This window comes from Muscardinus avellanarius (assembly GCF_963383645.1).
Source record: "Muscardinus avellanarius genome assembly, chromosome: 6".
Lineage (NCBI taxonomy): Eukaryota > Metazoa > Chordata > Mammalia > Rodentia > Gliridae > Muscardinus > Muscardinus avellanarius.
In genome coordinates this window covers 120325425-120341227 of record NC_137791.1, presented here as the reverse complement: position 1 = coordinate 120341227, position 15803 = coordinate 120325425, and the positions used below count along the sequence as shown (strand labels likewise).

The window sequence follows — 15803 nt, the reverse complement described above, 5'->3', positions numbered from 1 at the left end:
AAATAATGTCCCTACTCAAAGCAGAAGGACTCCAATTTTGTCAAAGGCTGGAGGAGGGTTTTTTTTAATAGAGGCTTTTAACATAGTTTTACAGAGAATGAACCCTCTCATTGATACCTGTCAATACCAGAAGTACATTTCCCTAAAATTTCTATTTCAGGAAGAACATGAAATTTAGTACTTTATCAAAAGGGACGGTTACTGTTTTTAATTGAAGATGAAAAGCAACTCATTGTAAGTCATCATCTTTACATGAAACTTCATGTTTGAAGCAATGGGAAATCACAGTTTCACTTTGGCCAATGCCACCCATAAGAAAGGCTTTATACAAGGAAGTGTTCCTTTTCCATAAGGCAGCAGTGTTAAAAAATAAAAATAGAAAGCTCTGGCATCGCTCTTCAATATTGTTGTCTAATTAAATGGCAATGGAGTGGATGCGTAAAAATATGCATTAGAGGTGTGTAATGTGTAATGTGGAGAAGAGTAATCAAAGCCATTCAACAGGATTTAGGAAGGGATTTCAGTTGGCAGCTTACGAGACAGGAGCATATAATTTTGCTAATTTGAAATAGGTATTGTAACGTATAAACATTACTACTTTGCATATTTTAATGAAAACTGCCTCTACACCAAAATGAATCCTTTAGCTTGAACTCTCTGCATACCATGGAGTTTCTACCTATTATGAGTTCAGCATAAATAAGGAGGAACATAGACTGCATTAAAAGAATGGTCACCTCATTAAAATAGGTTAAAGCCAAGCCCCTTATTCCAGGCTCCTCTAACACCGTAAAGTAAGTCTGATGACAGGTGTTGTATTAAATTTTTATACTGCAATGAACTCGTACTCATGCAAACCAAATCTGCATGTTTCCTTTGATATACACCTGCAACTCGCTAATTCAAGGGACTTTATTAAGAAAGTATAAATTTAGCAACATCTATAGATTTGTAAAAGCCTATTAGCTTGCTTGAGAATTCAGAATAAATTCATTCGGAGTCTTATTTGCTCAGTTTTCAAAGATACAAAAACTAATGATGACTCGTCCTGAATGGAGGTGCCTGCAGATAACACAGTTCTGCAAATAGACTTATGTGTATTCTCAAGACTTGAAGCTGAAAGAATTGAGAGCGATCTGGGTCATGTCTAGAGCTGAGGACATCACTTACCTGCCAGCCAGCTTCTCGCTGAAGTCCTTTGCCCCAGTCTTCTTCCAGCCTGGGGAAGGTCTCATCCATCGCTGGCGCTGCCTGCACAGACTGGATTCACCAGTGGCCGTTACTCTCTTTCCTTGCAAGCCTTTACCAAAGCAGCAGCGAGGGCAGTTCGGGGGCAGACTGTCATGGAGAAAATGCCATGCCAGAGGATGAGGGATCCGCAGGAGGAAGCCACTTGGGAACACAGTTAGCATATGTGGGGCTACCCAGACAGCTGCCAACTGTCCGGACTGAAGGACAGCTCGGACATAGAGCATCCAGATTAGGAACAACCAAGCTTCAAGGCCAGTGGACAAGGGGTCATTCTTATGCTTCTGGTGTAAAGGTCAGAGGAGCGAAGTGTACAGAGCTGCTCTATGCTCCACAATGTGCATTGCTATGTCACTCGCATCTCCTTGCCCCAACACACACACGTACACATGCGCAACCACACATACACATACACACGGCGGAATTTACATTGTACTGCAGAGTTACACCAGTGGGTGGTATATCCTAAAAGAAATAATCCACGTCACATAGCAGCAAACATACCTCATCTTTTCCTCCAAAAACACCATATGAATCACTCAGCTGCCATTAAACATGACAGACAGCAAGCCACTTCAAATGAAAACAGATTCATGCCTAGAGTACAGTGAAACCTTGGTATCTTCACTCTCTGTCTTCCCCCATGTAAGACATTCTACAAACAGGCATTTCATCCTGACCATGAGCCCCAACCCCTTCCCAAGCCAGAATCTATAGAGATTACAGGCTTCAGTTTCAATCGGCTCCCATAAATCTGGGACTCGACCAAGGTCACTGTACTGCTTCATGAAGCTCCTCACACAGAATGATACTATCTTCTGTTAATGAAGAATCAGGCGGGCCTCACCCCCAGGGATTAGAATTTAATTGATCTAAAATAGTATTTGGTATTCTCTAAAGCCATCTGGGTGGTTCCATTGAGCACCCAGGATTACAATCACAAGACTCAGTGTTGATTGAGTATTTAAGGTTTCTCTAGTTTAATCATTCATCTGGTGCTTGAATCCCTATAACCCTGCCAGTATTCATCCAAACAAAGCTTATTCCATGCATGACAGTAAAATCACCCAGACAGTCCTATTCCATAGGTGGCTACCTCATCCAGAGTGAAATGATGCCCCCTCTCCCTGAAACTTCTCTCCGTGCTTATTAATTGCTTCTTAGTCCCCTAAGGAATAAGACTGAATCCTATTCTACAGGACAATCATTCAGAGATTCAACCACAGTAATGGCCGATTCCCTCAAACTTCTACTGAAGTGACTGTTTCTCAGGTTCAGTGTGGTTAGTTCCATCAGCAAACTATGCAATATGGTTTCAGGACATTTCTCCATCCTGGTTGCCAGCCTCAAAATATATTCCACTCTTCCCAATGCTCCCAGTAGTGACCTTAATATTCCTGCCATGATCTACCATCGCAAATAGAGCCAAATAATCACATGCCTTGTTTGAAAAATCACATTATGAGCCATGAACACAGTAAAAAAGCACCCAGTATTTATGGAACATGGACATAGGAGCCCAGCACTGTGTTAATTACTTTGTTAACCTTATTTGACTTAATTTTTACAAATAGAATATGAAGTCACAACTGTGCTCCTGGTTTACACATGAAGAATCCAAGAGAAATGAAGATATTGGTCTAAGTGATGAGGCCAGGAATTAGCCCTGCTCTGACTCCAAGGCTCATCTCACGTTCATCATGAGGCCCTTTTGTTGAGACCGTCTCAGATCCCAGTGGCTCTGTCAACAATTAAAACTCACTGATCTAAAGTCACATTTACTACACATAGGCCTGCTCCTACCTTCAGATGATACGGGAACATGTTTCCTGGGATGTGAATTTCCACACAGAGCAAACTCACCATTCTTATTTTTTAATAATCACGAGGCTATAGCTACCACCACACTTCTGGCAAAACACACAGACGAAACCCTGCTCTTTTCCTCTCTTAAGTTGGAAATGTACAGATGCTTCTTGGAGGTTCTGAAGAGATGTGAAAGAGAAAGCCTAGAGGAGCAGTGGTCCAGAAAATTACTCCAGAGACTAGACTCAGCGGAAGCCTCGCCAATTGTCTGGTCTTACCTGTCTCCTTTAAATCCCCTCAACAGCACCCCATAAGGAAAATGGGAAGCAATTACTTTTTCCATCTGAATCACCCCAGCTGCAATGTAGTTGAGTCTGTTCTTGTGGAAGGCAGTACACAAAGTGGTTGAGAGCATAGCTTTTGTGACCAAAAAGACCTAAGCTGGACCGGCAGGCTCTGTTCTATTCTCTGTGTCCCTGCGCATGCTCCTTAGCTTCTCTGAACACTGGATTCCACACCCATAAGCAGAAGCATTATCATCTCAGGAATATTATCATTCACTAAGACCTGGTTCCCCTCTACTATTAGGCACAGAAAGATTGCATTTCCCTGGCCCCCTTAAAATCCAGTGTAACCACATGACTTGTTTCAGCCAAGGAGATGTGAAAGAAATAATGGGCATTATCTCCCGGAGGTAAGCCTTAATCATCAGCACTTGTCTTTTCTCCCCTACTGCTATGATGGCAGAAGTGAGTGTTGGCAAGATGTGCCGTCACATCAGAGCAGAGCAGGATACTGAGCCAACTCAAGCAGAACAGTTGCTTTGAGAGTCACTGGGACCAACAACAGGCATCGGGCCAAAAAGAAATAAACATTCAGGACTCTTTGTTACCACAGCATAACCCAGCCCATCCTGACCAATATACTGCCCTTAACATACAGAGTTGTTGTATGAACACAATTAAATATAATACAATGATGGACCTATAGTATTATCTGAAACAGATTCTATTATAAGCCCAGTCTGTTCTCTTCATTCCCTTTCTCTACTACTCTTTTCTCCTACTTTTACAGCCTTAGTTTATCCTGCTCATAAAATAGTAGTATTAAGTGTGGTAATTTCTATCAATGATTCAGAAACATGATTTTAAAAAATAAAAAAGAGTAACTGTTCAATAATGTAGTGTCCTTCCCTCTCAGGATGAAAACTCAGAATGGCATGATTCTAATGCCACTTATCACTTAGCAAGGAAATTAAAGCAAAATGAAGCATCAAATAATAAATGTAGCTCAGTATGAATTCACTGCTGATAAAATAAGTACATGGTCCCAAGTGTAAACATAATGGGAAAATAGGGGAATGCAGGGGTTTAGTAGATAGCACAGCTTTCATTCAGTCTTCTTGAATTCAGAAATCAAAAAAGAATCCATTTTGTTTTCTTCTTTGTTAACTGCTTCCATTAAATGAAGGGTCACCTATGAAAAAGATGTGTAAGAAAATCACAAATAAAAATCCTGGCCAGATTCCAGTTCAGGAATTTGAAGTCTTTCATGTGATGCTCATGGGTCTCTAACACCACACATACTGGAACCTGCTGCAGGCTCCAGGATTTTGGTTTTAATACTTCCATATGCAAGCACAAATAACCATGCCCGGTCCTATAGGTGTAATTGTATCTCCTAAGAATAAAAGTGGGAGTTCTAACTCCCAGGACCTCAAAGGGTGACCTTATTTGGAAATAGGGTCCTTATAAAAGTAATCAAATAAAAATGAGAACACCAGGAAGGGCTTTAATGTGCTGTGACTGGTGTTCTTACACAAGGGGGAAATTTGGGACACAGAGATAGGTGCATGAGAATGCCATGAAAAGGTGAAGACAGAGATCAGGGTGATGTGTCTACAAACCAAGAACTCCAAGATGGCCAGCAGCCACCTGAGGCTGAGGGAGAAACCTGAACAGATTCTCCTCCCAGCCAAGAGAAGGAGCCAACCTGATGACAAGATGGCCTGGTCTTGGACTTCCAGACTCCAAGACTGTGGGAAAATACATTTCTGTTATTTAAGCATCTCATTTGCAGTACTTTGTTATAGCACCCTTAGCAAAACAGTGCACCATAAATTAAAAATAAATTTAAAAATAAAATGTAAGGTAGTATGTAATCTTTAGATGGAGAAAACCAAGTACCTTAAAAATACTTTTCCTTGCCTCAAAATAAACAAACATGCTCACTGCACCAGGAGAATAGACTGTGGTGAGGTGATTAGGCTACGGGTTCCAGGTGGAAATTAATATCAAATTGATGCCAAGAAGTAATAGAAAACTCTCACTGTTTTTCCCTCAAGATAAGCGGCATATTAAGAATATGCTGACTAATAAGAAACAGAAGTGTTTGGAATCGGTAACACTTTCCTCATGGAAAAGTTATCTATAAAAATATAAAGAAAAAATCTATACAAAATGCATCAGTTCATCTTCCCTTGATTCTATGAGAGATTCCTTTAACTTGGGTTAATACTTAATTTAATGAATTAAAGGACTAGAAAAATAAAGAGTTTTGTAATTGAATTAAACCATTTATTCCATAGTGCTAAATGCTGGTAGAAAATGGCACTTTGCTCTATTCGATGCAGATATTCATTCTAAAGAAGAGGAATGAAGAGAAGTCTGGGATGGAGGGCGCAAGAGGACATGAAGAAAAATGAGCACAGAGCCATGGAGCCCACAGGTGTGGAAGAAATGTGGTGGTCTTTCACCAACGCATAGGATTTTGTAATACACCAGCACTTAACATCATGCTAGAATCTTTATGAGCCCTTGCTGCCCATTTTATTATATATTCCGACTTTAAATCCATTTCAGTGAAGTTTTCCAAGATATGAAAACATGCATAGCACATTTTCCCCCACAAACTTTGACTTCATTTCTGATTTTGTTTCTGTCTTATGAGACACTAATAGTTAAGTGTCTAGGATCTTCAGAATTACACTTCACAAACACATTCTAATGATGTATCACATCCCTACCACCAGAGTATCTGTATCTTAACTCCAAGGCAAACAAAAACAAATATGAAAACCAGCTCTGTCATTAAGAGTGATAAATCTGAAACATAGAACCTGGCTCTGTAGTCATCCTATTTCAGAGAGGGAAAACATACAGTGCTGGTTTCCAGTTCACTGTTTTGCTAGAATAATTCTGCTTACCATTCTCTCTGTATGATATCTGCCCTAAATAGCAGTGACCCCCGACATGGGAGCCAATGGATGACCAGTGGCTGGTGGGATGAATACTTCCTTCCTTCCTTCCTTCCTTCCTTCCTTCCTTCCTTCCTTCCTTCCTCTTTCTTTCTTTCTTTCTTTCTTTCTTTCTTTCTTTCTTTCTTTCTTTCTTTCTTTCTTTCTTTGCAGTCCTGGGGGATGGAACTCAGAATCATCCTACCTCCAAGTGACACCCCCAGTCCTATCTTTTATTCTTTATTTGGGAACATGGTCTCACTGAATTGCAAAGGGCCTCACTAAGTAGTATCTGAGGCTCTCCGCAAACCTCCTGCCTCAGCCTCCCGAATGCTGGGATTACAAGCATGCGCCACCACGCCTGGCTTGGGATAAATACTTTCTAGTAGCATCATGTCTTGTCCCCCATGTCACTGAGCTGTGTGCTCACCAAGACAAGACACATTTGTATTTTCTCCCAATTCTGTTTATGCCAATTGTGTTCCTAATGGAATTACAGCATTTAATTAATTATATCTATAAAATATGAGTTTGCATAGAAAGAGACTTGTCATGTTTATAAATCAAGTCAAAAGCTTTGGGAAGAACTCATAAAGAATAGTTGTTTTTAAAAATTTTGCTTTGGGGAAGCCAGGATCATAGAAACATGAGATGTTACACTTAAGTTTCTGGTTCCCATCTTTAAATTCCTAATTTACTTTTAAGTAAGGGAAAATGAAATTTGTAGAGGTTCCTTTCAAAATGTGGCCAGTGCAGAAAACAAACTTTAGAATTCCACTGTGAGTTCATTCTTACAGAAAAAAAGACCCTTGTCTCAACAGCAAAATAATGCCAAATAAATGTGCATTTATGTATTTTAAGCCAAATTTAAGTGATTTGTGCATGTGTATGATCTGTGAATCTCCTAGTTAATCAACTTATGTGATTAACCAGTCAACCACCATTTCCAATTGTATGAATAAGGTTTCTTTTATTCAAAACAAAATGGTAAACCAGGAAGGATTTTTTCTGAACCTACACATAATAAACATAGACAGAAAGCAATAGACTCAAATATTCAAAGCAAGGAAAAGAATCTATTTCAATACCTAAGCGTACTTGTGTTACTTAAGAAACAATCTGACTGTAACTATAAACATTACACTTGGTAGAAATCTGAGCCCTGTTGACTCCAATTAATTATTGCGTGGCAGTACTGAGTCTTTCTATAACTGTGTAGTAATACCAACTGCCTATAATCAGAAGGATTTAGTAGACTTTTATTGATGGAAATCAGATGATTTCGTCCAAAGTGTCTGGGTTACCTTGATATGCTTGAAGCTGAAGCAAAATAATGTAATAAAAAACAACGTATAGATGAGAACCACAATTTTTCTCTACATATGAATCTGTCTCTGATTTGAGAAGAATCAAATCTAAGTCCAACTAGGTGAAGACATTCCATACATCATCCTTCCCAATTCAGTATAAAAATAACATTTGCAGTTCTCGTATGTTTATATCCTCTTCCTGACTTCGTGATGTTCTGGACATCAAGAGAGCCCAGAGACAACAGAGCAGAGTCCTGGCAAATATTAAGCCCAGAAGAGATGAATCACAGAAAACTTTCTTCAAAGAGCATCCTTTAAAGACCATCTCCAATCATAAGCTCCCAAAAATAACAACCAATAGACTTTTGAATAGAGTGGGAAGGCAGATCTTACACAGAAGCTAAATTAAGAAATGTACTATATAATGTATGTGAAGCAAGCTAGAAATTTCATTTGCCACTCCAGAAAGTCCTCCAGCAATCTAGAAATTTTACTAGTCATATGTTTTGTTTTTTATAATAGTGCTGCCATTCTCTGTGAAACTGTAAGTACTCCAAGGAGCCGAGGAACCTAGAAACGTCGTCCAAAGTTTTATTGCCTAACGCGAATGACAACTTATTTTCCAGTTTAGCTTGTAGAGTAAGATGGCTTGCAATCAGTTAAGGAACAAGGATGGGACTAGGAGAACCTCAGAAGAGAGTGCATGTGAGGAGGTAAAAGAATGGTCAAAGCGCCCAAATTAGTATAAAAAACATGAATCCAAAGACTCATGGAAATTGACTTTGTAACATAGTAAATTCTTTTAATTGCATATTATTAGAACTTGTAAACCATAAGAAGGTTCTCGTGGTTATTATAAAATGCATGATAGAGCTGAACATGGTGTCGTATGCCCATTATCTCAGTACTTGTGCGGCTGACACAGGAGGATTGTAGGGTCAAGGCCAACCTCAGCAATTTGATGAGGTCCCTCAGCAACTTAGTGAGATTTTATTTCAAAATGAAAAGTAATAAATAGGGCTGGTAGTGGAGCTTGGAGGCAGAATGCTTCTAAGTTGAACTAGTATCTAAATACATACATACATACACATACAATGCATGTTGGGGTAGAGAGAGGGGTAGGGAGAGAGGAGTAGTTTCTACCTCTCCATTCACTTCTAATACTAACAACATTCTAATTAGAAAGGAACCTCAGATCCAGTTCTAAAACTTCAAAAGAGGAGGGAAATAAGATGCCAAATTGGTTGGAAGATGGACAAAGGCCTCGTGGCTCAACATATATGGACCAGTGTCCCAGAGAAGCTAGTTAAAAATGCAGAAACTCGGGCCTCTTTCCAGAACTATAGAATTTTATTTGCATTTTAACAAGGTTGATTCTTTAAGTCTAAAAAGCAATGAGCTAGAGAGAGTTACCTTAATGCTCTTTCTACACAGTAAGCTTTATTTATTTGTTTATCTGTAAATCTGGAGGTGTGTTTGGAGCAGCTCAGGAAGAGAATAAGTGGCACACATTATGGGGCAGTTTAGCCTCTGTAGAAGGCTCCTCAGTGATCTCATTTTGAAGATACTGCACGGATTTTTATAAACATGTGTGAAGGGATGACGAACATCAGCCTCTTAATCACCCTCAACATACGTTGGGCTTCCACTTACTGATCCAGAAAAAAACAGCTGATGGCAAGTGAAGGACCCCTCCCCTGGACATTCAGGTGACTGATTTTGTATAAATCAATATCAAGTGCCACAAAATGTCAGAAAATACCAAATGAGGAAAAAAAGAATCAATAGATAACCGTGGAATTAAATGAATGATGAATAATCTTTGCCAACCAAAATAAATTAAACCATGAAAATCAAGTTAAAGTAACACCAAGGGTCTGGCTTAAAACCACACAAAAAACCAATATAATTTAGAGTTTAGGCCACTTGCTATAAACATAGCTGTTAATTTTTCTTTCAAGGATAGCATTATGACAAAAGCCTCAAAATAAGAGCTGGATTCATACTTTCTAACTTCTGTCTGAGCAGCCATAATTTTTAAAGGTTCTACAACAAATAAACTACAATTTACAGGTGCAGGCCATGTATTAACCTAGCATCCATGAAATTGAGCATACATTTGTTTAACACTTTTAGGGAGCAGGTGGCAAGAATAGGGAGACAATTCTATGATTTATCTAATCCACTTTAATTTTGATTTAAAATGTGCCTATCGGAGCTATCAAACAAGCTATAAATTTACAAACAGACTGAACTGGAACTCAGAATTCAAATTTAAATATTTTTCTGAAGCCTAAGCTGCTGACACTATAGATATAGTCTATCCTCTAACAGAAATCAAGATAAATGTCTTTCTTCATGAGTAAACAGACGCAAAGTCATGTTTTTACATTTTTGTATTGCCCCAGAAAAAAGTATATATATATATATATATATATATATATATATATATATGCATGGGTTCAAAAAGCACAAATTAAACACCTACTATGTGCTATGTTCTATGCTATAAACAAATGACTGAGATGGGAAAAACCCCACATCCATACTTCCACCATCCTATGAGATAGCCAACTCATCGTCCCAATGGAGCTGCAGGTAATATCTGAACTACAAAGAAGAAAATACACCCATCCAGAGATCCAGCCCCCTGTCTAAGAGTCACCTCTCCTATTGCACAGTATCTTTAAAGAAGAACACCTTGAGACCCTGCCCCACAGCTTCCCTTCAGAAGCAGGGCAATCCGGGATCAGCACATGGTAGCAGTTTTCCAAAATGGCACATAACAACAAAGAGACTGAAATGTGCTATTTCTTTAGGGAACTTTAGGGGGTGGGTGGTACTGTGCTTTTCTGGCCTTGGGCAGAAGTGGTACTATCTGGGACTTTTAGCTTTCCAACTCAGAGGAAGAAATCTGTTACTCTTTCCAGCTGTGGTTCTGTCTCTCCAGCAGGGGATGTGGGCTGCTCATGCTGATTAAGGAGCAGCAAGGGAGGCTAAGAGTGAGAGGCGGAGAGTAGGATTTCTGTTCTCCAAGAGGCAGCCCTCCTGGAGTGTAGACACAACACTGCTAGATGCAGCTTCCCATCTAATGCCTAGGCTGTCACCCTACTCAAAACAACACCAGGAATCAGGACTGTGAACACATTTAGAAACCAAATTAAGTCAAGACTGTCCCCCAGATGGTTGTTAAAGCATAGTAAATACAGCCGTCCCTAGGTATCCTTAAGGGACTGGTCCCCCCCTCCCCATACAAAATCTGCAGCTGCTCATGTCTCATATAAAATGATGTCGTATTTGCATGTAACCTATGCACATCCCCCTGCATACTTTAAATCATTTTTAGATTACTTATAATACCTAATACAACATAAGTGCTGTGTAAATCTATATTGTTTAGGAAATAATTACAGAGAAAAGTTTGTCTGTGTTCAAAATAGACACAATTTTTTTAAAAAAAATTATCTCTGATTGGTCGAAGCCCTGAATATGGAAACCCATGGGTACAGAGAGCCAGTTTTATAGTGAGTCAGGCCTTGAGCTCATGTCCCTGGTCCAGAACTTTCTCTAGCTTCACTATTGCAATGGCAGGCTTTGCCCAGAGCAGGTGGGATGCTCGCTACAATACCCTAAATGTACTTCAGTTCCTGAGACAACACAACATATTATCATTAGCCCCATCTACAGACAAGCTGAGAGAGGTAGAATAAGACTGCCAAGTCCCCCTGGCCTTACAGGGGTGGAGCCTTGGCCAAGTGCGACACTCCTGGAAACTGTCCCCGTCATACACTGAAGGCTATGATGGCACTAGGTGCCAGGTTAAGGCTCACCCACCCCGGAGACTTTCGCGAGCCACATCCCAGATTCTGATAATCCAAAAGTCCACCCTAAACAAATGAAAGAGATGGAGCCTGAAAGTGTGTGGGATACACAAAGGCACCAAAGAACTTACGGGACAGAGCACAGAGCCCTCTGACTGGGAGCCCCGGGGCCGACAGCTATGGCGACAAGCCCTCCAGTCTCCTTCTGGTCCAGTGGGTACTCACAAAGTTATTTGCTTTTAAAATGTGCTTAATGCCTTCTTTTTTTAAAAAAAAGGAAAAAAGAAAGAAAAAGCCTTGTCAGTATAAAACGAACCAGAATTATAGCTGCGGCTTTGATGCCGTGAGTTATTTTTGGCTGGGAGTCTTGCTCTTCTGGATTCCATTGGTAGAATGCTGGAGCTTACTCCAGTAACACAGCCTGACTGCTGTCCCCAAAGGACCCTGAGCAAAACAAGAGGGACTATCTCGCCATCTTCAGCAGACAGGGAAAGTTTAACATAAATAAACTCCCACTTCACATTTTTCTCCAAAAAGAATCCATTCATTATCTTTATTTTCAACACTGTATTTATGAATTTCCTTTCAAGCGGGGCCCATCGGGGCAAACGTCACCACTCCGCGGTGAGACGTCGTGTGCATTTTCTCTTCCTCCTGTGAAGATTAAGGCCAATGAATAAAAGAAAGGGGGATGTGGCCCCTATATTTAGCTCTCCTTACAACAGCATGTCTCACGGGTATTAAAAATAGACCCAAATCACTTGAAGACATTCTGAAAAATCAAAGACAGAATAGCTTTCCAAGAGGAAGTTTTAAATGTTTTCTGCCTCCTTGCTTGTTGACTTTTACGAGTGAGATTCTTAAGTAGAAAAAGCTTCTTAAAAGTTGAGTAGACTCCTTGGTCAGAGGCCAGGCCACAGTGGCCCCAGACTTTTAGAACAGAGTCTGTCTCCCCCTCCTCACTCTCTCAGCTCTGGTTCCCTGGGGACTGCATTTCAAGAGAAACCTGGGTTGGTTCTTGATTGAAAGTGTGAACTAGTCTATGGTGGACAAATTCTCCTCTATCAACAACCTTCCTCCCACACGGGTGCTGACGCTCCCAAGGTCCCTGTCAAGAGGGAAATCAGCTCAGATTCAATTCGCTGAGCAAATATGTGTTATCTGTGATGGGCTAGGCACGGTGCCAGGCAGGGTAAAGGGGGCAGAGGAGAGCAAAGGATGCACTGACCTTGTTGGAGCGGGTGCCAGGTAATTCTACAAGTAAGCAAAGCTCTGAAGACTGCCAGAAACAGTTCAAAGAAAAGAGAGGCAATGCTCTGTGGAGAGGGATGAGAATAGATGGGAAGCAAAGGGTGGCATTTGAAACAGAGGAGGAAGGCAAGGATGGGGATGTGGAACTCCAAACACTTGAGCCCAGGTGCGGAAGAAGGTCAGGAAGTAGCCAAGTGTGATATCTCTCCCCTAAAAATATATGCCTAGTAACCCCAGAGGAAAGAGCCTTTTAGAGATAAAGAGGAATTACCAGAATCCCGTGATACTTAACACTGTAGCCTCTTTCAAATGATGCAGTGTACCAGCTGCGTGACTTTGAGTGATTCACGACTCTTCCCTGAGCCTCAGTTTCTTAATCTGTAATACTGGGGTGATGCTTTATTGGGCTGCTGTGCTGTGAAATCTTATGGATCTATAGGACTCACATATGGCGTGCAGCTCATGCTAGGCTGTCCTCGAATGGACAAAAACGACTCAAGTGAGAATGGTTGACACGATGACATTTCTAATATGCCTTGAATCACATGGGGTCCTCACTCTCCTGGCACAAGTATTTGATTCAAATTAGGGGATAGAGAGGGCGAGAGAACATGGACTTTGCTTATAGAACTGTCTAATTTTCAGACTTCTTTGTGGTTCATATCACTTTGCAAAGTAAGAATGCCCCACAGCCACCATCAGCTTCCAATTACCAAAGCAAATATGCGACCCTAAAGAAATAATTATCTTTTAATGGGACTTTATTTCGATGCACAGCTATGTCACTCATCCTACTTTGGAATCACCCGTGTAGAGGTTGTTGAAAAGTTGGGAAGTCTTTTCTAACCTAGGGCAAGGGAAAGAAAGAAAAAAATAAATAAAAGGCCTAGAGAGGTTAAAAAGAAATAGCAGTGCAAAAAATCAATGTGAATAAAATAGTGCACTGTTTCTCAAACCTCAGTGCCTGTGAATCGTCTCAGCCCCCTAAAGTACAGGCTCTGATTCAGCAAGTTTGGAATGCGGCCTGAAACTCTGCATTCTCCCAAGCTCCCAGGTGACGCCTATGATATTGGGCCCAGGGACAAAACTAAATAGCCCGGAAATGGTATTTTCTTAGGGCCTATAAACAAAGGCCAAATAAGGAAAACAGGAAAGCCCTCAAATGAAAGCAGGAAAACGTGAAGAAGAATGGTGATCAGAGAAGACGGTGAGCATGCTGGATGATGTGTGGGGCCAGCGAGCTGAGGATGTCAGTACAGAGACATGACGACATCCCCGGGGGAAGATTTGGGGAGAAATGTCCCAGCTCACGAAGTTCAATGCAGTGCTCACATTGGCTGCTTTTAGATTGGTTGATGGTGAATGTGTTGGAGAGTGCTGCAACAAAGGCGCATGCTCACAGCCACGAACCAGGAAGCACTGTCATTTCAACTGACCTGCTCCACACTTGAGAAACACCTACTGATCAGTCCCTCCCTCTCGTGCCTTCCAGTGTCCCAGATCAGCGCTTTCCTTTGCTCCTTCCTCCCCAGAGGCCCTGCACACCTAGGTCTTTCCCAAATAATAATCAAAAAAGCCCCAGACTTACTCCTCTATTTTACCTACATTTTGCCTTTAAAAAAATGTCAAGCTGGGCGTGGTGGCGCACGCTTGTAATCCCCACGCTTGGGAGGCAGAGACAGGAGGATCACGCTGGTTCTAAGCCAGCCTCGCTGGCTTAAGAGACTCTGTTTCCAAATAAAAATATAAAATAGGTCTGGGAGTGTAGCCCAGAGGTAGAAGGGCTTCCAGGAACCCCAGTACCCCCCCCCCAAAAAAATAATAATAATAAAAAATTAAAAAATAAAAAATAAAAAAATGTCAAGAAGCTACAGAGAAATTGAGTTACGAAAGGGAGCTCAGATGAAATAGAGACTCCAACGGAGAAGAGGAGGGGTCCAGGGGAGGGAAGAGTGGAAGGAGTCGTGATGATGTAATAATAAAGACAATGGTTCAAATGAGGTCATGTGCACGGATGAAATTATCAATACCAACCTCAGTGACAGGTGCAGGGAGGAGAGGGAGTGGTGGGATCAGGAGGGAATATACCAAGTGTTGTGTGCGTCTATGTTCCTATCGCCCTATATCTCATGATGACGTATACTTACAGTGCACCAATAAAAGCATGTTTTAAAAAATACATCAAGAGGCCAGGTGTGATGGCTCACGCTTGTAATCCCAGCATTCAGGAGGCTGAAACTGGAGGATCACGGTTCGCGGAGAGCCTCAGCTACTTAGTGAGGTCCTTCACAACTCAGTGAGACACTGTTTCATAATAAAGAATAAAAAATAGAGCAGGAGGCATAGCTCTGAGGTCGAATGCTCCTGGGTTCCAACCCCAGACCCACAAAAAATAAATAAATAAATAAATAAATAAATAAATAAATAAATAAAATACATCAAGAGGCCAGGCATGGTGGCGCACACTTGTAATCCCCACATTTGGGAGGTGGAGAGCAGAGGATCGCAGTTCATAGACAGCCTCAGCTACTTAGCGAGGCCCTTCACAACTCAGTGATACCCTGTTTCAAAAATAAAAACACTAAGAAAATTGGGCTGGGGGTGTAGCTCGGAGGTACAATGCCCCTGGATTCCATCCGCAGTATAAAATAAAATAAAATATACATCAAGAAAGAGCCAACCCTAGCCAGATGTGGTGTGGTGCACACTTGTAATCTCAGTACTTGGGAAGCTGAGACAGAAAGATCGCAGGTTCACAGAGAGCCTCAGACACTTAGTGAAGCTCTCAGCAACTTAGTGAGATCTTGTTTCGAAATAAAGAATTGAAAAATAGGGCTCGGGGTGTAGCTTAGAGGTAGAATGACCCTGGGTTCTATACCCAAGTACCCCCCCCCAAAAAAAAAAAACAAAGAGTCAACCCTAAAATTTCTCCACAGATCTCCACAGATCTGCTTCCTATAAATTTCTAGTGTCTTTTTTCTATTCATTAAATACAAAGGCAACAAATCAACTGATCTATTGTTTCCTATGTTGGAAGATAAGAAACTAGGAGGGCATGAAAAAGGACAGAATATAGAATTAGCTTTAAAGGACTGACTCGGTTTCAGGGACAGGTTGAAGGGGAAGACTCTG

The 15803-nt window shown here is 41.0% G+C and overlaps 1 protein-coding gene across 3 annotated transcripts in view; it reads right to left on the bottom strand.

The window, feature by feature from the left end:
* PPARGC1A (PPARG coactivator 1 alpha) overlaps positions 1-15803 on the bottom strand; it is a gene marked incomplete at both ends in the record, with an annotated part of 675280 nt that overhangs the window by 311459 nt on the left and 348018 nt on the right. For 2 of the 3 annotated variants that reach the window (XM_080697398.1, XM_080697399.1), the window contains one exon: positions 1171-1239. The exons of the other annotated variant lie outside the window; for it this stretch is intronic. In XM_080697398.1, the coding sequence (XP_080553524.1) occupies positions 1171-1239 (69 nt within the window). Of the gene's footprint in view, positions 1-1170; positions 1240-15803 lie in introns of those variants that run through there. 3 annotated transcript variants of the gene reach the window in all.